We start from the raw sequence: 23,285 nt of genomic DNA, 5'->3' as shown, positions 1-23,285 counted from the left end.
GGATTAACATATTTGTAATATATATTGTTATCATAAAATATGACATAAAATTAAGTGATCAATTATTATTATAAGTCATAAGATATTAAAAGTATCATTGGAATAAAAGTGTAAATAATATTACAATATTTATAATTTAATGAGGGACAAAATTATAAATATAGACAATAAATGATTCTTTAATAAGCTATATAAAGAGATTATTGCTCTAAGAAATAGATCTTCTCATATTTTCTCTTATCTCGTCAATGAATTTATACTCAATGGAATTCTATCTTCTTGAAAGATCATAACCAATAAAGACTTCCAGATTTCAACCTATCAATTAATCCACATACGCTTTCACGTATGATATTTTATTCTTGATAATTTGACATGTTTATATTCGAATATAAAATCTCAAAACATTCAGAATAAAATGTCAATGATTTATTATAATTATATTTGATACAAACTTAAAAATAAAATTTGATTTAATTTATAAAAGTAAAAAAAATCAATTGAAAAAGAAAACGGAGGATGGCGTACGTTAAGCCTTCTCTCTCGGTGCATGTTAACATGACTAACAACGATTGAAGACGAGGCCATTCCTTTCTTAATTTGTTGATTCTTTCATGTTATTGCTGGCTGTTTCTGGGGAGTTCTCCTGGGTTATGTCTGCTGGAACAACTGCAGATTGGAGAAAACTATTCGCGATGGGGAATTAGCAGGAATTAGATTACTTTCCCCTGACGGAGGTTGAGGGTTCGTATGTTGTTAAGCCTCAAAAATATGTTTTTAAGGAAGGGATTCTGAAATGGAGATATGCTTTGGTTGGGCAATTCATCGGCTCAACTCCTAATTTTGGATCATTGTAAAAGACAATCGAATTGATGTGGGGTAAAACTGCTCCGCTGAAGGTGAGTATGGCTGGATCGAATTTATTTGGTTTTCCTTTTGTCAATTATTCTGCTAGGGATTGGGTTTTAGAGAATGGTCATTGGCATGTCCAGTATAAGTATATATTCCTCAGAAAATGGAAACCAAACTTGAAGGAGCTACACTTCGATTTGGATCGAATGCCAATTTGGATCCAATTGTACAATGTTCTACTGGAGTTATTTTTGAATAAGGGGCTTAGATACATCGTAAGTGAAACTGGTAAGCCTTTACACATGGATTCTATTACAACTTCTAGGGAGAGACTTGAGTATGCTAGAGTTTGTATTGAAATTACTGTAGATTCAAAGATTCCATACTATGTTGATGTGTTACTGTGTGATGAGTCAGTAGCTCGGATTAAGGTCATTGTACCTCGGAGACCTGCCTCTTGTGTTGAGTGTGGTAGATTTGGTCATTATGTGAAATACTGCCCTCAGAGGAAAAAGGTGGAACAAGTATGGAGAGTAAAAGATTCTGTGCAAGAGGTAAAGCAGAATGATATTATCAATAGTAGTGAAGTTGTAAATAAAGGAAAGAATATTGGAAATGCTATTAATGGTAATATCTCTGCTGATCAAATTGTTATTAGCAATGTAGAAGTAGTTGAGGAGATTTTGCCCTGACAGAGCTCGAATTGATTCTGGAAAAGAGGTTACAAGAGGAACAAAGTAGATTACTCATGAGGGGACATCAAACTCTGAGCATGGAAGTAATCCTCCTATTAAACGAGGGAGAGGCATGCCAGCTAAATAAGGTAAAGCTACTATGGGAGAATCCAGGAATAAATTCGAGGTCCTTAATTCTATTGATCCTGAAAGCTTGTTGCCTGTTGAGGACTCTGGTAAGAAATAGAGTGTAGCTTCTTTTGGAGTGGGAAAAATTGTACATGACTTAAAGTTAAAGAAGAATGAGCATGTTGATAAAGTTAAGAAATTGGAGGATAGAGGTGGTGCTTCTTCCTCCTCCATTATCTTATGTTAGTATGATTTTGGAACATACGAGGATTTAATAATCCTCACAAGCAAATGAAAGTATTGAGATGGGTTGTTAATTACCAATTAAGCGTTTTATACCTGCTTAAAACAAGAGTTAAAGAAGGAAATTATGTGAATATTTTGAGCCAGTGATTTAGTGATTGGGAATCTTGTTGTAATTACAGTCACACTGTTAATGGTCGTATCTGGGTGCTTTGGCATAGAAGTTTTAACTGTTTAGTCTTTTCTGTGTTTGATCAAATCATTTCTGTTACAGGTACATTTTAGGGAAAAGCTTATGCATAACTGCAGTATATGGTTCAAACGATGACAACGATCAGAGGTAGCTGTGAAATCAATTGAACTCATTGGGATGTACCATGGGGAATATGCCTTGACTGATAGGAGGTGATTTCAATGTCATCTTAAGTGCTGAAGAAAGCTCGGTTGGTGTTAATGCAATAACTATTGCAGATATTGCTGATTTTCGAAATTGTGTAGATGAACTGGGATTTTTGACCATCCTTTCTCTGGACCTCTATTCACTTGGTTGAATAAGTAACATGATACTAACCTAGCCCGCAAATTGGACCGTGTGCTGGTGAACTCGATCTGGATTGAAGTATTCCCTGCCTCAGATGTGAAATTCCATGACACTGGTGACTCGGACCATTGCCCAGCTTTGGTTTAGCTACACAAGGTTGCCCCTGTATTTAGACCTAAACCGTTCAAATTTTTTAACTTTTGGGCGTTGCATCCTGAATTTTTGGCCATTTTCAAAGAGTCTTGGCAGCTCCCGGTTGTAGGAAACCCAACTCAGATTCTTTTTCAAAAGCTTAAGAGGTTGAAATGTTATCTCAAGGATCTCAACAGAGCTCATTTTAATGACATCTCAAACTAGGTGAAGTAGAAAGAGAGGAATTATTGAGTATTCAGCTTGCAAATTTAAACTCGGTTTCTACTGGCAACAATGTTAACTCTGAATTGGAAGTTGAAAAGGAGCTGAAAAATCTTAAAGCGGTCGAGTTGATTTTCTATAAGTAAAAAGCCAAAGTAAGCTGGATTAAAGAAGATGATCAAGGGACTCGTTTCTTCCATTCGATAGTGGCTTGCAGGAGGAATAACAACACAATCAGGGTCCTCTATGATCAATCTGGAGCTAGACTAGACACTTTTGAAGATATGTCCAATGAGGTGGTTACTTTTTTTCATAGTCTGTTGGGGGTGACTGATATGAATGTCAAGGGCAGCCATTTGGGGGTAAGGTAATGACAAGTCTCCTGGACCTAATGGTTATAACCCTTATTTATTCAAGAAAGCTTGGTCAATTGTTGGTGAGGATTTCAAAGCTGCTATTAGGTATTGTTTTGAAAAATCCTTTATTATTCATGTTTTAATGCTACAGCTGTTGTTCTTGTCCCAAAGGTGCCTAACCCTCATATAGTTAAATATTTTAGACCTATATCTTGTTGCACTGTGATTTATAAGACAATTACAAGAATCTTAGTTAGGCGCCCGTCTGCTGTATTCCCCAGTATGATTTCTAAGAATCAAATTATTTTTGTAAAAGGGAGAAACATTGTAGGCAACACGCTCCTTGCTCAACAAGTCTATAATAGAAAGAATATTTCCCCAAGGTGTGATATGAAGATTGACTTACAAAAAGCTTTTGATTCCTTAAATTGGGAGTTTATTGTTGTTGTCCTGCATGCTTTAGGCATGTATGAAAAGTTTATTGGTTGGATCTGGGCATGTTTTACAAAGCCTAACTACTCTATTGTGTTTAATGGCAGCTTAGTTGGCTATTTTAGGGGTGCTCGAGGTGTAAGGCAAGGTGACCCACTTTCACCTTATCTTTTTATCCTTGCCATGAATGTTTTGTCTAGCCTTTTGAATATGGTTGCTTTAAAGGGAATCTTTGTTGAAAACCATTTTGATGTTTCGATATAACAAATTAAGTTAAATGAATTTTAAGATTTTACAAATGATTTTCTAAAAGTATATTCGATTTAATTACTCGAATATCAAGCTATTACTCCAAGTCTTTCAAGATCAATTTTAAACCTTACTAAATGTGTAAATTTGTGTTTTATACTTAAACTATTTTTAAACAAATTTTCACAAAGTATTTTGAACCAAAATCAAGCCTAAAATCAATTTTTCAAGGGTATGCACCGATGCACCAATCCATGCACCGATGCATCAATTAATTTCTTGAACATCGAATGCATTTTATGCATCGATGCACATACCCATGCATCGATTCACTCAGTGCATTTGATGCATCGATGCACAAGACTATGCATCGATGCACTCAGGCTTTTTCAAAACATCGAATGCGTTTTATGCATCGATGCACTCTTAGTGCACCGATGCACTAAGGGTCCAACGGTCAAAATATTTGAATTTTACACTGATGCACCGATGCACCATGGGTATGCATCGATGCACTGATGCTCCCAACTGATTTTATTAATTGTTTTCACACTTAAACGGCTATATTGACTCCACTAAGCATCCCCAACGTTCAAAATCATTTGAAGGTGTATTTAAACAAGCTTAGAAGCCATTGATCAACAATAAGAAATATCAAGCAACTAGAATCAAGAGAGAATCAAAGAGAAAGCATCAAACCTCAAGTTTGAGCATTTCAAGCCTATTTTTCATTCAATATTCATTTTACTTTCAAGAACACTTATTGTGCTCAATTATATTTATTCTTGAGTGTTCTTTCTTTGTTCTAGAATTGTGCAAACATCTTACCTTGTGAGGTTTTCTTGTAAGTTTGTGAAATTTGTAATCTTCTCTTTGAGAAAGAGTGTTCTCAAGAATTGGGGTATAATTCTTGAGGGAGTTGTAAGGTTATCTCTTTGGCCTCAAAAGAAAGAACAAATTAGTGAATTTGTTGGAAAATCCTTAGTGTGGATAGCTAAGGTAGTGGACGTAAACTTTGTTGAGAAAGTCGAACCACTGTAAATCGCTGTGCAATTACTTTCAATTTTCTGCAAAAGCTTCCACCAAAATTTTAATTGCCAATTCACCCACCTCGTGGTTGATTCTATCGATCGATTAACTCAACAATTGGTATCAGAGCCTAACTCATTTGAAGGTTTATTCGCCTCTTGAGTCGATTCGGGAAGAGTTACATCGATAATCAAAGTCATCAATGGCCTCTACTTCAAACTTCGACTCCGGTCTTGATTCGATGCCCGTCAACAAGCCTCCTTTCTTCAATGGGGCTAACTATGCCTATTGGAAAAATATGATGATGTACTTTATTCAAGTAAGTGACATGGGAGCATGGAATGCCGTAGAAGAAGGATACATAAAGCCTCTCACTCATCCAAGATTGTGGAGTGAATGAGAGACAAGAATGTTCCAGTTCAACTCCAAAGCCATCCATATCATATTTTGTTCTCTTGGACCAGATGAATACGGAAGAGTTTCATCTTGTACAACCGCCAAAGAAATATGGGACAAACTTCAAGTCACTCATGAAGGTACCGATGAGGTAAAGAAATCTAAAATTAGTATTCTAACGTATATGAAAATTTCATGATGAAACCAAATGAAGATATCAAAGCTATGACGGATAGATTTTCAACGATTGTCAATGGTCTCAAATCATATGGAGAGATCATTTCAAATGAAAAGCTTGTGAGGAAGTTAGTATACTCTCTTCTAAAATCGTGACAATCAAAGAAGACGACAATCATCGAGTATAAGGACCTAACGTCCTTAACTCTTGAAGAACTAATCGGTTCTCTTCTCACTCATGAAATGATGCTTGAAGATGAAGTGGACCTCGATAAGATTGATGAGACACCAAAGGAGAAGGAGAAGAAGAAAAACATTGGAGTTGCTCTCAAATCCACAAAAGATGAGAGTGATTCAAATGACGATGATGATGGCGAGAAAATGGCATTATTTACCAAACGATTCAGAAAGTTGATGATGTCTAACCGAGGTAGAAAATTCAAACGCAATGAAGGCTTCAAAACTGAATCGAAGGAGAAAGACTCGATCATTTGCTATGAATGCAAAAAGCCGGGGCATGTCAAATATGATTGTCCACAATTGAAGAAAAAGGTCAATCCAAAAAGAAGCACAAGGCTCATATAGCTACATGGAGCGATGAAGAAGGTTCCGATGAAGAGAAACAAGAAGTTGCAAACTTGTGCTTGATGGCTATCGGAGAAGATTCTAAGGTAACCTCTAACTCATTCGATTTGGATGAATTATCTTATGATGAGTTATTAGAGGATTATAATGGGTTGGCTTCGGATTATAAGACTCTATTTTTAAAATACAAAAATGATATTTCAAAATTGAAAAACGAAAATAGTCTTATATCCAAGACCAACAATGAGCTTGAAAGTAAGATCAAAGAATTGCAAATCAAAATTAATGATTTTGAAAAGAAAAATACTGATTTGCATAACTTACTTTCAAAAGTTCATGATGATCGTCAAAAGAAGATTGATGATCTTAAAACTTCTTTTAATAAGGTTGGAACAAAAAGTTTTGAAAAAGGTGAGAATTCAAAATCCAACTTTGTTAAGAAAAGTTTTAGAAGTTATAATCATAGAAGTCCTCAACGAACCTTGAATGGTAAAATTATTAAGAGTATATGGGTTCCTAAAGAATTCATTACTACTAAAGATAAAGATGTCCTTCATAAATGGATACCAAAGGGAGAACAAGGCTCATGTAGCTACATGGAGCGATGAAGAAGGTTCCGATGAAGAGGAACAAGAAGTTGCGAACTTGTGCTTGATGGCTATCGGGGAAGATTCTAAGGTAACCTCCAACTCATTCGATTTGGATGAATTATCTTATGATGAGTTATTAGAGGATTATAATGGGTTGGCTTCAGATTATAAGACTCTGTTTTCAAAATACAAAAATGATATTTTAAAATTGAAAAACAAAAATAGTCTTATATCCATGACCAACAGTGAGCTTGAAAGTAAGATCAAAGAATTGCAAATCAAAATTAATGATTTTGAAAAGAAAAATACTGATTTGCATAACTTACTTTCAAAAGTTCATGATGATCATCAAAAGAAGATTGATGATCTTAAAACTTCTTTTAATAAGGTTGGAACAAAAAGTTTTGAAAAAGGTGAGAATTCAAAATCCAACTTTATTAAGAAAAGTTTTAGAAGCTATAATCATAGAAGTCCTCAACGAACCTTGAATGGTAAAATTGTTAGGAGTATATGGGTTCCTAAAGAATTCATTACTACTAAAGATAAGGATGTCCTTCATAAATGGATACCAAAGGGGACAAGGATTTTAGAAACTAATGAATATGGACCCAAAAGGGTTTGGGTACCAAAAGGATTTGGGTACCAAAAATTAGAAATTAATCTATATTTGTAGGAAAAGGAGCATTGCTACAAGGCATGTGAAACAAATCCAAATTCATGGTACCTTGATAGTAGATGCTCGAGACACATGACCGGAGACAAAAGTCGGTTCATAGAGCTTAACGCCAAAAATGGAGGAGAAGTGACTTTTGGTGATAATTCAAAAGGTCACATTGAAGGTATTGGTACTATAGGTAATACCTCTTCCATACAAATTAAAAATGTGTTATATGTGAATGGATTAAATCATAATCTATTGAGTATTAGTCAATTATGCGATAAGGGATTCAATGTCATGTTTGAAATTAATGGTTGTAAAGTCATTAACATTGCATCTAATCGGGTTATGCTTGTTGGTCATAGAATAAGAAACATATATATGGTGCATTTAGATTCTATTAATATGACTAATTTGTGCCTAGTTGCTAAGGATGACCATGATAGTTGGTTATGGCATAGGAGACTAGAACATGCTAGCATGAGTGTTTTGCAATGGTTAGTTCAAGGAGAATTGGTTTGAGGGTTGCCTAAACTAAAATTTGATAATGATAAAATATGTGATGCTTGTGCTAAAGGAAAACAAAAGCGAGTTTCTTTTAAATCCATTAATGATGTGTCAACTAGTAGAGTATTACAATTGATCTATATAGATCTTTTTGGGCCAACTATGACTACTAGCTTGGGTGGAAAACAATATGCATTTGTCTTGGTAGATGACTATTCTAGATATACTTGGGTTCTATTCTTAAGTACTAAAGATGAAGCATTAGAAAATTTCATCACATTTTCAAAAGTAATCCAAAACGAAAAAGGTTACTCTATCACTAGTGTTAGAAGTGATCATGGCACTGAATTTGAAAATCTTGGATTTAATGAGTTTTGTAATTCTAATGGTATTAGCCATAATTTTTCAGCACCTAGAACCCCTCAACAAAATGGAGTTGTTGAGAGGAAAAATCAAACTTTAGAAGAAATGGCTAGAACCATGCTTTGTGAAAATAATTTGCCAAAATATTTTTGGGCGGAAGCCACAAATACCGCTTGTTATATTGTAAATCGAGTAATGATTAGGCCAATTTTAAAGAAAACTCCATATGAAATTTTCAAAAATAAAAAGCCTAACATTAGCTATTTTCATCCTTTTGGATGTAAATTTTGTTTTAAACAACGGTAAAGAAACCTTGGCAAATTTGATGCTAAAAGTGATGAAGGAATTTTTCTAGGTTATTCCTTAAATTCTAAAGCTTATCGAGTATTTAATAAAAGAACTTTAGTTGTAAAAGAGTCTATACATGTTGTTTTCGATGATAATCTCCTTCCGAGGAAGGATTCTCTTATTAATGATGATGTAGGTATTATAAATACAAATGACGTTAGACATGACGTTGGAGAATCATCATCAAAGGAAGAAACGAAAGATGAGGAAACTCATGATCCTCTCGAGAATCCAACCATTGAAGAAAGGGAAGTATCTTATCCAAGAGAGTACAACTATGTCAAGGATGGTGAGATTATAGGTGATCCATCCAAAGGGGTAACAACTCGATTCTCTTAGAAATATTGTAATTATGTTGCATTTATTTCATGCATAGAGCCTAAGAATATTAAAGAAGCGTTAAATGATGAACATTGGATTATGGCTATGCAAGAAGAATTAAATCAATTTGAGAGAAGTAAAGTATGGACATTAGTTGAAAGGCCTATAAATCTACTATAGGTATTAGATGGTATTTAGGAATAAGCTTAATGAAAGTGGTAATATAGTGATAGACTTGTGCTGGTATACTCAAGAAGGGAAAGACTATGATGAAACATACGCTCCCGTAGCTAGGATGGAAGCAATTAGAATGTTATTAGCATTTACATGTTTCAATGAATTTAAATTATATCAAATGGATGTTAAAAGTGCATTTTTAAATGGTTTTATAAAAGAAGAAGTGTATGTGGAACAACCTCCTGGTTTTGAAGATTTAAAATTTCCAAATCATGTTCTTAAATTGACAAAAACGCTTTATGGTTTAAAACAAGCTCCTAGAGCTTGGTATGAAAGATTGTCAAACTTTTTAATTGAAAAAGGTTTTTCAAAAGGGAAGGTTGACACTACATTGTTTTTAAAGCATAAAGGTAAATATTTATTAGTAGTTCAAATTTATGTTGATGATATAATATTTGGTTCTACTAATGATGTTATTGCCAAGATTTTCTAAGCTTATGCAAGTGAGTTTAAGATGAGCATGATGGGGGAACTCTCATTTTTCTTGGGACTCCAAATCAATCAAAGAAAAGATGGCATCTTAATCAATCAATCTAAGTACGTCAAATATATGCTCAAGAAATTTGGATTGGAAAATGGCAAGCCTCATGACACTTCAATGAGCTCTTCAACAAAGCTTGACTTAGATGAAGGAGGTAAATGTGTAGATGTTAAATTATATAGGTCATTGATTGGATATTTACTTTATCTAACTGTAAGTAGACCGGACATTATGTTTAGTGTTTGCTTATGCGCTAGATTTCAATCATGGCCTAAGGAATCACATTTACTAGCTGTTAAGAGAATCTTTAGATACCTTAAGGACACTCCTAGTATAGGACTTTGGTATCCTAGAGACTCTAGCTTTAGCTTGCATGCCTTCTCAGATGCGGATTATGGAGGATGCAAATTAGATAGGAAAAACACCTCCGGTACTTGCCAATTTCTTGGAAATATGTTGATTTCGTGGTTTTCAAATAAACAAAATTGTGTTGCATTATCTACCACTGAAGCAGAATACATTTCAGCCGGTAGTTGTTGTGCACAAGTTTTATGGATGAAACAATAACTTTTTGATTATGGAATTGAAGTAGGTACTATTCCTATCAAGTGTGACAATACTAGTGCTATTTGTCTCACTAAAAATCCCATCCAACACTCTAGAAGTAAACATATTGAAATTAGACATCACTTCATTAGAGACCATGTCGCTAAAGAAGATGTAGTTCTAGAATTTGTTGATACTTTGCACCAATTAGCGGATATTTTTACAAAGCCTTTAGACAAGGAAAGATTTTGGACACTTAGGAGAGAATTAGGTTTAACCAACCTATCTTCACTTAGTGTTTAAAAATAATTTTATCACTTTTAATAATAATAAATGAAAAATGATTATAATAATAATTTTTTGATTGCATTCTTTGCTATTAGTTAGGGGGAGTTTATGTTCTTTGGTGAAAATTAATTTTATGTTCAAATAAAGTTTAAAGATTAATTTGATTGATTGAACATAATTAATTTTTGATATATGAGTTGCCAATATTACTAGAGCCAATTAAATTAGCATTTTGAGTGTTTAAAACGGATTTATGACAATTTTGTGCTTAATGCATCGATACACTTAACAGTGCACCGATGCATCCCTTTGAATGTGCATCGATATATCAGCTGATGCACCGATGCACGCCCTTGAATGTGCATCGATGCACAAGAGCCATGCAACGATGCATCCGTCGGGTTTTGGGTTAAAATGCCTCATTTTCTTCATTTTACTCAAACCCTAAAACTAAAACACTCACAACGTTCTTCTCTCTCTCACTCTAAATCCTACTCTTGCTCAAAATCATCAGAAAATCATCGATTTCTTCATGCTTTTCATCTTCAAAACTTGCTTATATCATTAAATCATGCAAAATAACTCATCATCCCTCTCAATCCGAATTTTCAAGGTAATATATCAAAAACCTCTATTTTATTATTTTTGATTTTAGAACTAGTTTTGATTAGTTCTAGGATGAACATTATATCGGGCATTGATTGTTTGTTGGTTCTAAACTAGATTTTACTACCAATTTCATCAAAAACAAACAATTTTTCAAGATTTTTCTTTGAATTTCGAACTTAAAAAAAATATGATTTCAAAAATTAGTAATATTTTTGATTTAATTGTGTTGTTTTCATGAAAACTATATTATGATTATCAAATATTATTAAATAGTTTTCAAAACATGCCCATTAGGATATGGTTGAGAGAACCTTGAATTATTGAGGACTCATTTGAGTTTTGGGATTGATTGTGCATACATGTGTTTCAAATTGCAGGTGATATTCCTTATTTCGATTTTCTTTAATCATGTCAAACCCTAAACGACCTAGGTCATCTTCGAGTCGGTCAAACCAAAACCGTCCTCCCGTTCCTCAACCTCCTAATCCCATTCCTCCTCCACCTTCATCTCTATTATGATCTTGTTTTAACATGCCTGAGCGTCGTAGAGACGAATTGTACTCTAGGTACAGAAACTCTTTCCAAACTTATAGAATCCGTGAAGAGCGTATTCCTTCACTTCAAGCCATGGTTGACATTGATTTCGAATAACTTTCGATTCTTAAAGCTTGGAAGTTTGATAAATTATTTAAACTTAAACCTATCGTCTATCAACAATTGGTCTGTATTTTCTATTCCAATGCGGTGTGTATTCAAAATGAAACTCAATGTGGAACTATAGCCATTAGATCCTATCTTTTAGGCCAATATATTAATATTTACCCCGAGACTATAGCTTTCTGATTTGAGTTAGATGATAGTGGTGTATATAATGAGAGTGAAAATGTGGAATATCCCTATGTTCCAAACTCAAGTGTTAGTACTCTACGATCTCATCACGATCGCTTTCTCCATTTGATGATCTCTTGGTGGTTTAGACCATCCGGAAGTAGGTACTCCACACTTCATGCTAGGGATTTATTTTGGATGTATTGTATTAAAAATAAAATCAAAATAAATCTGCCCCACATTATATTCAGTCAACTAGTGGACATCATAAACATTATCCCATCCAAACATGTCGAAACCTTAGTTTATGGTTGTCTTCTAAGTAATCTCTTTATCAAACTGGGTCTAGATGTCTCTCTTGACAATCCTATACCACTTCAAAATCCTATCAATATCACATCCTTGAAGAAATCAGATTGGAAATTGGATGAGATAACTGGTTTATGGGCTTTTAAACCCGGTAAACAAACTCCGGGAGCTAGTTCTTCACGAGCTGCTCCTAGCTCCTCTCGTGCTCCTCCTCCTCCTCCGGCTCCGGCTTCTGACGATGATCCTGAATTTCAACAACTTATGCAAGACATCGATGATCACGTACCCGATGATGAGCTTGCACCGGAACCAGCTCCACAAGAAGATCAAATACCTCCATATTTTCGTTCATTTTTGGAGACATTTGATTTACGGTATGTGTCCATGGATTCACGCTTCACATTCATTGAGTCCCAGCTCTCTACCTTGGGAGCTCTACAACAAGATATGAATGATCGTTTGGATGCACTCACGCTTGAAATGAGAGCTCGTTACCCTCCTCCTCCTCTCGATCCTTCGATGAATGAATAGACTTATCTTGCTTTGATTGTTTTTGGGTTTAAACTTGAATTTAAATTATTAAAACATTTTGGATTGTCTTTCTTTGATTGTTGGATGTTTGTTTGATGGATATTTGAACTTTTATTTCATATATATTTTGGTTTGTTTCAATATATGCATCATTTTTTTTAGTTGAAATATGACCAATTTACCATTTCACATTTTATTATGAATATTGATTATGAACACTAATGGCTAACCTCTCTTTTGATCTTTGATCTTAGCAGCTTAAGCTATATTCAATTAAAATGTTTAATCAATTGGCTATGTTTTTCAAAGCCTTTAGTTTTTGAGTCTTTTTGATTTAACAAAAAGGGGAGAAGTGTTAAGTGTTAAAAGTTTAAAGGGGAGAAGTGTTATAGTAAGGGGGAGTAATTTGGAGTAATTTCAAAATTGATTTCAAAACTAATTTTCAAAGAAAATCTTAAAATTACTCAAGAGTTTTGTTATATCAAAAAGGGGGAGATTGTTGAAAACATTTTGATGTTTCGATATAACAAATTAAGTTAAATGAATTTTAAGATTTTACAAATGATTTTCTAAAAGTATATTCGATTTAATTACTCGAATATCAAGCTACTACTCCAAGTCTTTCAAGATCAATTTTAAACCTTACTAAATGTGTAAATTTATGTTTTATACTTAAACTATTTTTAAACAAATTTTAACAAAGTATTTTGAACCAAAATAAAGCCTAAAATCAATTTTTCAAGGGCATGCACCGATGCACCAATCCATGCATCGATACATCAATTAATTTCTTGAACATCGAATGCATTTTATGCATCGATACACATACCATGCATCGATGCACTCAGTGCATTTGATGCATCGATGCATAAGACTATGCATCGATGCACTCAGGCTTTTTCAAAACATCAAATTCATTTTATGCATCGATGCACTCTTAGTGCACCAATGCACTAAGGGTCCAACGGTCAAAATATTTGAATTTTACACTGATGCACCGATGCACCATGGGTATGCATCGATGCACTGACGCTCCCAACTGATTTTATTAATTGTTTTCACACTTAAACGGCTATATTGACTCCACTAAGCATCCCCAACGTTCAAAATCATTTGAAGGTGTATTTAAACAAGCTTAGAAGCCATTGATCAACAACAAGAAATATCAAGCAACTAGAATCAAGAGAGAATCAAAGAGAAAGCATCAAACCTCAAGTTTTAGCATTTCAAGCCTATTTTTCATTCAATATTCATTTTACTTTCAAGAACACTTATTGTGCTCAATTATATTTATTCTTGAGTGTTCTTTCTTTGTTCTAGAATTGTGCAAACATCTTACCTTGTGAGGTTTTCTTGTAAGTTTGCGAAATTTGTAATCTTCTCTTTGAGAAAGAGTGTTCTCAAGAATTGGGGTATAATTCTTGAGGGAGTTGTAAGGTTATCTCTTTGGCCTCAAAAGAATGAACAAATTAGTGAATTTGTTGGAAAATCCTTATTGTGGATAGCTAAGGTAGTGGACGTAGACTTTGTTGAGAAAGTCGAACCACTGTAAATCGATGTGCAATTACTTTCAATTTTATGCAAAAGCTTCCACCAAAATTTTAATTGCCAATTCACCCACCTCTTGGCCGATTCCATTGATCGATTAACTCAACAATCTTTAAATTCCACCCTAAATGTAGAAGGATTGGCCTGACCCACCTCTGTTTTGTTGATGATTTACTCATATTCTGTAAAGATTCTGTTGATTCTATTATTGGTGTTCAATATGTGTTGGATGTGTTATACTCTATGTCAGGTTTGAACGTAAATGTCAACAAATGTGAGATATATGAAGCTGGGATATCTGTTGTGCAGTGTAATGATATTAGTGAGATTACATGTTTCAAAATAGGGAAACTTCCTGTAAGGTACTTGGGAATCCCTTTGGTGACTAAGAAACTTGCAGAGAATGACTGAATTTATGGGTTAACAGACATCTGAGTTTTGCTGGCATATTACAATTTTTTGCGTGCTATCTTATTTAGCATAACAAATTACTGGTGCAGACAAATTATACTTCCTCTTGCAGGGATCAAGAAAGTTGAGCAATTATGCTCTTGCTTCTTTTGGAAGAGAGTTGATTTGCCTGTTAAGGGCGCTTGGGTGAGTTGGAGGCATATATGTTTGCTGAAGTCTGAGGGGGGTCTTGGTGTAATTGATATAGGTGGCTGGAACAAGGCTTGCACCGTGAAACTGATCAAGAACTTACTGGCAGAGGAAGACTCCTTATGGGTGGCTTGGATTCATTCTTATGTGATTAAGAATTCTGATTTTTGGCATATAAGTTCCCCTACAAATACCAACTGGAGTTTTAATAAATTATTGAAAATGAGGCCTTCTGTTTATCACTTAATTGTTGGTCCAGGCATGGAGCTCAGCATGAGGCAGATCTGGGAGGACATGCGCTCCACGGCTCCAAAGGTCTTGCGGCACCACCTGATTTGGTTCTCTGAGCGTATTCTTATTCATAGCATAATATTATGGATTTCTATCTTGGATAGGCTCCCTACCAGGGTGAGGCTTCTGCGGATGAGATTAGCCATTGAGAATGACAAGTGTCTGTTTTGTGACATGGAGCCTGAGACTAGAAACCACATTTTCTTTGAGTGTGGTTATGCAAAAGTTTTATGGATGGCCATACTTTCTCTATGTGGTGTCAATCGTAGAGTAAGTCACTGGGACGGAGATATAGCATGGGCTATACACTGTTTTAAGGGTAAGTCTCTCATTAAGAGAGTGTTTAAGCTCGCTTTGATTGGCTATGTGTTTGACATCGAGAATGAGAGAAATAACAGATTGTTTGGGGGGAAGGCTAGATTGATGGATGATGTTCTAGAGGATATTAGAGAAGCTTTTCGGATTCGATTAAACAGCTGGCCTATAAACAAAATTGACTCGAGGAACTTTGCCCTCTGTGTAAGTTGGGGTATCTCGTGAGATTTGAGGACTCTTTGCTTTATTGTTTCAATTGATGACTAGTTGTATAGTTTTGCTGTTAGATGGCTATATAGATTAGCAATTATTTGTTGTTTTATGTAAGAAACTGGTATCTTGTAGCAGGCTTCCTGTTTTCTTGAGTAATGAAATTAGATTATCCAAAAAAAAATCGATTGAATCTTTATAAAAGAATGTATTCAATTATTTTTTACAAAAAATTCAATTCAACTATTTTATTAACAGAAACTATTAATAATCAGTTTGATTATTCACGAAAGATAATCAAAGTAAATTTTATTTTATTTTTAAAAAAATCATTTAAAAAAATCAATCAAACTTTTATAAACTAAAAGATAAATCAATTTATCCCTTCAATTACCTTCTGTTAACAGTCAAATAGCTTAGTGTTAGCAAAAGAGCTCAATTACGTGCACTATTCAATTGATTTTTTTCTTATACTTTATAAGAATTTATTTTACCCTTTAACAAAAAGTTAATGAAAATAAAGTATATTAGTAATTTCAATATTTTTATCTTGGGTGGAGTAATCTTGGAGAATGTGTTGACCCCACAAAAATAATGTTTAAAAAATTATTTAACATAAACTTTATATATAATATATGTTTAAGGGTAAGAGTTGTCTATGTAATATATTAAATTTATTATTTTTGGTATTACCGTATTTTTTTATTAATTTTATTCTAAATTTTTTTAATTTTATCATTTTATATTATTGATTTTGACTAATAAAATCTTTAGTTTCTGTTTATGTAGATGTCATTTGTTTTCACATCAGTTAATATTACTAACCTGATTTGATAATGTATAACATTTATAAAAAAATTAAAAAAATAAATCTCTTAAAATTCTCTTCTTCCTCTTTTTTTTTTTTTTCTTCCATTAGATTGTTTGAAAAAGCTTGGTTTGTTAGTGTACAATTTTCCGGCTTTGTTGTGTATCTGGGTTCAAGCATATTTTGCTCCCAAATCCATTTACTTCTCTTCAAGTGTTCAAGTGTTTCGGATTCTGGAGGGGTGCCATTGGGTTCAAGCACTGTTTGGGTTCAAGCAAATCGGAGGTGGCCTTTCACTTTCTTTATCATCTTCTTCGCAACAATTGATGGCTGCCAAAGCTGAAGAATTGAGGATGAGAAACGGGGGGGGGGGTTTACTGTCCTATAATCAAGAAGGGGGTTCTTCCGCTGCTGCTCAATTTGGCCTACCATCATCATCAGCCACTACAGTTGCAAGGTGGAGCGGGGGGAAACCATCTAGTTGATGTTGGGTTCTCATCCAGGTAATCTATTTTATCCATACTTGATGAGGCATGTAATCTGTTTTCTCCATCTTATCTTCTCTCTCTTTTAGAGATTCAAAGACCCAATCTTTTCATTATTATTTCATGCACAAATAAAAAAAATTCAGGCCACTATTTTTACATAGAAGAAAACTCAGATACACAACGTAACCGACTGGTGTAATAGGACTCGGGTCTATTTGGTAGAGTAAAACTGCAAACCATAGCCTCTAAAGTCCAAACTAAGATATACATTATGAAACTTTTGAGTAACATTGTAGCCTTTATTTGGAGGAAGATTGTAATATTCCACTGCAAGATTTAGATCAATTCGAAATAATAAATCTATGCTATTTGAATTTGGTAGAATAAAATGGTATTGTAAAAAACAGGTTTTTTCAAACAATCTAATGGAAGAAAAAGGAGGAAGAGAGAATAGAGGAGAACAGTTGAAAGAACGAGGATGAAGATGAAAAAAAACAGAGAATTTTAAGGATTTTTTTATTTTTTTAATAAGTGCAATGTGATCATCAAACCACGTGAGTAATATTAACCGATGTGGAAACAGTTGGCGAGAACATGAGCAGAAACTAACGGTTTTGTTAGTTAAAACAGTTAATGAAATAAAATGATGTAATTAAACAACTTTAAATGTAAAATTAATGCGAAAATACAATAGATTCGAAATTGATAAATTTATTCTACGAAATGTGACCTTAAGCCTATAATATAATTAACGATTTAAATTTTTCATGGATATGCTATTAATCTGCTCCATTTATTTACTATTAGTTTCATTACAGATATTATTGTTTTTAACTTTGAAATACACTTTATAAATTAGATTAATAGTACGACAAATTATTCTTCAAAAAAAAAAAAAGAGATAGTATTACCAATTAAATAATCGTATTTCGATAATATAACGAAAGTTTTTATTTCAAAGAAAAAAGAAATGTTTATATTAATAGAAAATTTAATTAATGTTTCTAGTTCTATATGCGAAATTTTTTTATAGTCTATCCTTGTTTACATTACGTTAAAAATAAATTATATACATATAGCATTTAAATCCTGATTGGGCGATTTATTCATTGAATAAAGGAATTCATTTTTTTTTTCCAATTTAATATATTAGTAACCATTTAACAAAGACATTCTACAGGAATCATACATCGAATTTCCCTCCCATAACAAAAGTGAAGTTTTGCCCCACTTCAACCCAACTAACCGGTACGGTACAATTTCTTTAACCTTACTAAGATTATGAGATGCCGGCCTTTAAAAAAATTAGGGTAAATTACAACTTTAATCCATTTCAATACTTAAACTTTTAAATTTTTTAAAATCCCACCTAATGTTTAGTTTTTATTTCATTTTAATATCCACCTCATATATGGTTTTGAAAAAATAGAAAGTTAAGATACTAAAATGGATAAAAATGATAGTTTAGGTACTAAGCGTGTAATTTACCCAAAAATTTAAATCATATGTGATTTATGTATTTATTTTGTACTTCCTTTTGATGATCCGATCATATGCACTCCCAAAATATTTTCGCACCTAATTTCTAATATACTTCCTAGAAATTCACACTTCCTAGCATAAAATCAGTCTGTATGTAACTAAGATCCAATTAACAACGTACCATCACGGTGAGGTCTATATAACTGATAAGCTTCCGCCAAAAAATCCCTGTTGAACTGAAGTAGAGAGTGGCACATAATCTTCTTACCCAAAACACATTTTGTTCATAATGAAAATTATATAGAAAACACAAGAATCCCAAAGTTACTTGACATAAACGATGTCACAAACACCCATGTCGTAAAATTTAGCCAAATATGAGAGTACTAATACCTTCAATGGTAGTCGTTAAGGATTGACACGAAGATGGGGTAAAATGCTTACTTTGACACACTTTGCTGCCTGCCATCAGGAATTGCAAACAGAACCACAGGCTTTGAAGGCCTAATAAAGGGCACATCACATCTGTAGTAGCCTTTCCTCTCTAGCTGCAATATCTCTCCTTGCTTTAAGTTGCGCATGTTGGAATCTCCGACTGCTGCAATCTCCTTTTTCGTACACGGGTTCAGTACATCTAGGAAATCCTCTCCTTCCTCCAGCTGCATTCACAAAAGATAAATATAAAACCCTAATATACTTCGTACCAATCCCATGGAAAACCGTTAAAAAAACACACAATCCGGATGAAGTAGACTCAAAAGTAGTTTTGGGTTCAACTTGTAGAGCATAATTGTCAAAAATAACAATGAAAGTGAGGGCAAACTTTTAAAAGTTGAATTAACCCATAAAAGATATACATCAGTTTCCAACACTTTCAACATAGACATAGTTATGTATGCATGAGTGCAATGCATGTATAAACATTGACATCTATTGTTTTTGGCATAGAAATGGAAGAGAAACTAGCATTACATTATTAGTATTTTAAAATCTGAAAGTTCATGGGAACAACATTCTGGTATTTTGCTTGGCAAATCTTATGTTACATGAACAAGTTTGACTCTCCTTAACAGACTTTGTTAAATGATTTCAATATACAAGTTTGACTCACCTTAACCCGATGGCTAAAAAAATATGCTTTCATTCTCTATAATTATTGTCTCATGTTATTGAAAAAAAATTAAATTTGGGCTTCTAAATTTTATCTCACACGTTTAAAGGGATTATTGGACTTGGATTCCAATGCTGATTCTATGTAATGTAAGATCAAATTAATTGTAGAAAAAAATGCAAGCTTACACACAAAAACCAGTCTATAATTAAGGTAATAGTATGACCATACCTTCTTCTTTGTTATTAGATAGTCAAACTCCACCAAGGAAAGGTTAACCAGTTCGTTTGACTCTGCTAGCCATGTGAGCTTCAACTTTGTTGTCTTGACAGATCCTTCAAGATGCAAAACCCCTACTAATTGGGTTATGTTTCCATCCTGATCCTTGATGATATCTTTCACAATAGCATTTCCCCAATCCATCAAGGTTACTTCCTCATCCACAGATATGCACTCTGCATCAGCATAGTCTAACCATATCCTCTTTGTGAATGTAGTTGCCTTCTCTCCAGCACCTTCATACTTCTTATGTCTAGGGATAATGCGAACAAATGGTTTGTCAGGACCATTAGTCAAGGTCAATAACAATCGTCGTTCTTCAATGACTGCTGTATGCCTAGGACAAATAGGATCAATGATCTTCTTATTGATAGTCCAAAGTTTGTCCCATTCCATAAGATTGAGATTTTTTGATGCCCCCTGGAACAGAAGGATGAAAAATCAATATTCTTTGGGAAAAAAAGCCCATATTCTAAAACAAACAATAACACTCCAATTAACATTCAGTCAGACAATGATAATGAAGCTATTAAGAGAACGAATGCAGATACTAAATAGTACAACAAAAATGAAGCAGGTGTATTAAAAGGCAGCATAAGGTAGCATATAACAAAGAATAACCAAGCACAGAATTTTATTTCAGTTCAAGATGATCGGCCTTGCAAACTTACTTGTTCCACAATAAATTGTATCAAGGCCTCGATTTTTAGACCTCGGCGAACAATTCCTTGGACAGTTGGAAAACGAGGATCATCCCATCCATCTACTTTACCATTTTGCACAAACCAGAGTAGCTTTCGCTTGCTGAGAAGAGTATAAACCATATTCAATCGACTAAACTCATATATGATTACCTTCCTCATCCCCATATCCTCTTGAATCCTATAATATTGAGCATTGCGATCATGATACTCACTAGATCGGAGTGCATGAGTTATACCTTCTTCGGAATCAACAAATGGACAAGCAAAGTCATAAGTAGGGTATATTTTGTACTTGGACCCAATTCGGTGGTGTGGAGCTGGATTGCAGCGGTAGTACACCGGATCCCTAAGAGATTTATTTGGGTCTTGCATGTCTAACTTCCCACGAAGGCAGCATTGCAATCCCCTTTCAGAGCCAGCAATCATTTCCTTCCACAACTTCAGATTCTCCTCAACACTGTTGCTCCTACATTTTGATTCAATACCATCCATCCTATCTTTCTGCATTTGCTCACGTGGGGTATCATCCACATAGGCTTTCCTGTCATGTATCATCTTTTCAGCCAGAGCCATTAACTTTGGAAAATAATCTGAAGTATAAGTGATCTTTTCATTCTTGATGCCCAATGTCTCAACATCTTTTATAAGATTTTCTACGAATTCATTGCTTTCTTTGGTGGGATTTGTATCATCAAACCGCAAGATTACTTCACCTTGATATCGCTGAGCAAAATACTGATTTAATAAGGCTGCTTTAGAGTGCCCTATGTGAAGAAAACCACTTGGTTCAGGAGCAAATCTCAATCGCACCTTGCCCATCTCAGCATCAGGAAGATCTATTTCAGCTGAAGATCGGCTACCTGCTTTAGCCTTATCAGAATTATCTCCATTCACACTCTTTACCTCTTTTGATTTAGAACCCACCGGCTTTCCCAACCCTTTTTTGCCAACGTACAAAGCAGTAACTTCCTTCAAGGGTTCGCTGTATTCTGCAGAAATAGAATTGTACCAGCGAACAAGATTTGGGTACTTGTTTGACTTCTTCATGCTTTCCCATCTTGGTCCAATTCCTAAACAGTATAAAATATTTCTTAGGATGCGCAAATGGAAAGCACTGAAAGATTACCTTGAGCGAGATGAAGTTTTAGCATGACAGTATTCAAGTTTGATATTTTATGGGGTAGTCAGTTTAAGCCTCTTTCAAAAAGGAAAATGATATATATATATATATATATATATATCAGTAGCATATCTTTTCCAGAAAAGGTTGATTTAACGAAATATCATACTTAATATAACAACAAGGATGGGATTTGAAGTTTACCAGCAAGACCCGACCATATAGCTATGTCTGCAATGGAGAAATAATGAGAAACGAAAAAGGTACGTTTCTCCAAATATACCTCCATGTAACTGCAAGCATTCTCCAATTCTGAACCACATGAAATGATAGGTGCATACTCCAGCCACTCATCAATCTGGGAAAATGAATGGAAATATAATATTATAGGGAAGCAACTATAGAAACTCAAAAGCACTGTTTCTTTCAATAAAACCTAAGAATAGGTGAAACTGGGGAATAAATGCAGTGAATTAAAGAAACATACTTGGGCAGCATGGAAAGCACTGTCACCGTATAAATTGGGAAAAGGAGCCAGGCGACCAATGTAACGAAGAATTACATGATTTCCATGCAACTTGAGGCTAATTATTGTACAGATATAGAAAGGGTCAAAATCTAAAACAAATAACCTAAACCCTGAACCCAAAGTCCTAAATTCTTATATTGAAATGAAAACAAAGGAAGCAAAGGGAAAGTACCCGTTTGAGAAATACAAATAGGGAGATGAAGCAGAGGAGGAAGTCTCAGTAGATAATTCGATTCCCGCAATCTTAGCGGCGACGATGATGGAAAGTGGAGGATTATCAGGCGGAAATGATAAGAGCTTCAACCCTGCTTCTTTCATATTCAAGGTAAGACAATACCTGCAATTAATTTATGAACAAAACGTTTTAGCTTATATAGAAAATACATGGAGTGTATAATTGTAAAAACTGCGCTGCAAGTTGGGCGATGGAATCTTAGAAAAGGAATTACCAGGTCAGATTATACTATAGAAAGAAGGAATTCAAAACCCACGAATCTCCCTTGATTTTCTACTATTTGAACTGAGGAAAAATGGAGGTCCAGATCGCCGCCAAAAGGCTGGCTTGACAGACGGCGGTACCAGCGGCAACGTCCACAGAAAAGACAAACGAAACCGGTGGCGGCTAGTTTTTTGTTTTTGAGGGAGCGGTTTAAGACTAGAGAAAAAACTAGGAGGGATAAAGAGAATGGCTACTAGGGTTCTTAAAACTTGGTCAAACTCTGTTATCAAGTCACTGTACTATTTATAAATTGTATATTTAGTACCTATATTTTAATTTGGTCAATATTTATCTCTATAACTTTAAGATTTAAAATTTTCAATATAGCTTTAATAAAGAACAATATAATTAAATTAAAAATATGAAATCCATCAATAACTTACACAATAGATCTGTTAATTGTTGAGAGGGTTGCCCAAAGGCAGTATATAAGGCATATCAAGTATGAAACTTAATATTATATCACTTCTACGAATAGCTCGTAATGTCGCATCTCTACTGAAACCATGACCCTTTATCATAACTTTTGCTCGTTGCATACCTTAGTCTACTACTGCTCGAATAGCATTTCCGTTGCGGTTTGAGCAGCAAAAGGGGTCCCCTTTCTTGTACCCTTGAATCCACAAGTATCGATGGAGTACCAAGAAATTACCCGACCCTGTACATCT

General features: G+C 34.3%; 1 protein-coding gene across 1 annotated transcript; it reads right to left on the bottom strand.

The window, feature by feature from the left end:
* Positions 1 to 18,806: 18,806 nt before the first annotated feature.
* On the bottom strand, positions 18,807 to 22,780 carry LOC120172872 (glutamate--tRNA ligase, cytoplasmic-like). The gene is made up of 7 exons (XM_039180223.1): positions 22,568 to 22,780; positions 22,291 to 22,455; positions 22,077 to 22,173; positions 21,794 to 21,947; positions 20,437 to 21,539; positions 19,718 to 20,185; positions 18,807 to 19,034 (listed from the first exon to the last, which is right to left on the bottom strand). Exons 2-7 carry the CDS (start codon positions 22,434 to 22,436, stop codon positions 18,816 to 18,818), a joined length of 2,187 nt encoding a protein of 728 aa, XP_039036154.1. The 5' UTR covers positions 22,437 to 22,455; positions 22,568 to 22,780; the 3' UTR covers positions 18,807 to 18,815.
* Between the last annotated feature and the right edge of the window lie 505 nt (positions 22,781 to 23,285).

The sequence above is a fragment of the Hibiscus syriacus genome, unplaced genomic scaffold, assembly GCF_006381635.1.
Source record: "Hibiscus syriacus cultivar Baekdansim isolate YM2019G1 unplaced genomic scaffold, ASM638163v2 tig00111881_pilon, whole genome shotgun sequence".
NCBI classification, from domain to species: Eukaryota; Viridiplantae; Streptophyta; class Magnoliopsida; order Malvales; family Malvaceae; genus Hibiscus; species Hibiscus syriacus.
This window is presented reverse-complemented; position numbering and strand designations above follow the sequence as displayed.

What these genes read in the sequence shown, in the direction of transcription:
- LOC120172872 (XM_039180223.1), bottom strand. Translation starts at nt 22,436, where the DNA reads ATGAAAGAAGCAGGGTTGAAGCTCTTATCATTTCCGCCTGATAATCCT. An exon ending in GTGCTTTCCATGCTGCCCAA is followed by an intron (nt 21,948 to 22,076) that starts GTATGTTTCTTT and finishes TCATTTTCCCAG; the next exon opens with ATTGATGAGTGGCTGGAGTA. An exon ending in ATCTAATAACAAAGAAGAAG is followed by an intron (nt 19,035 to 19,717) that starts GTATGGTCATAC and finishes TTGTGAATGCAG; the next exon opens with CTGGAGGAAGGAGAGGATTT.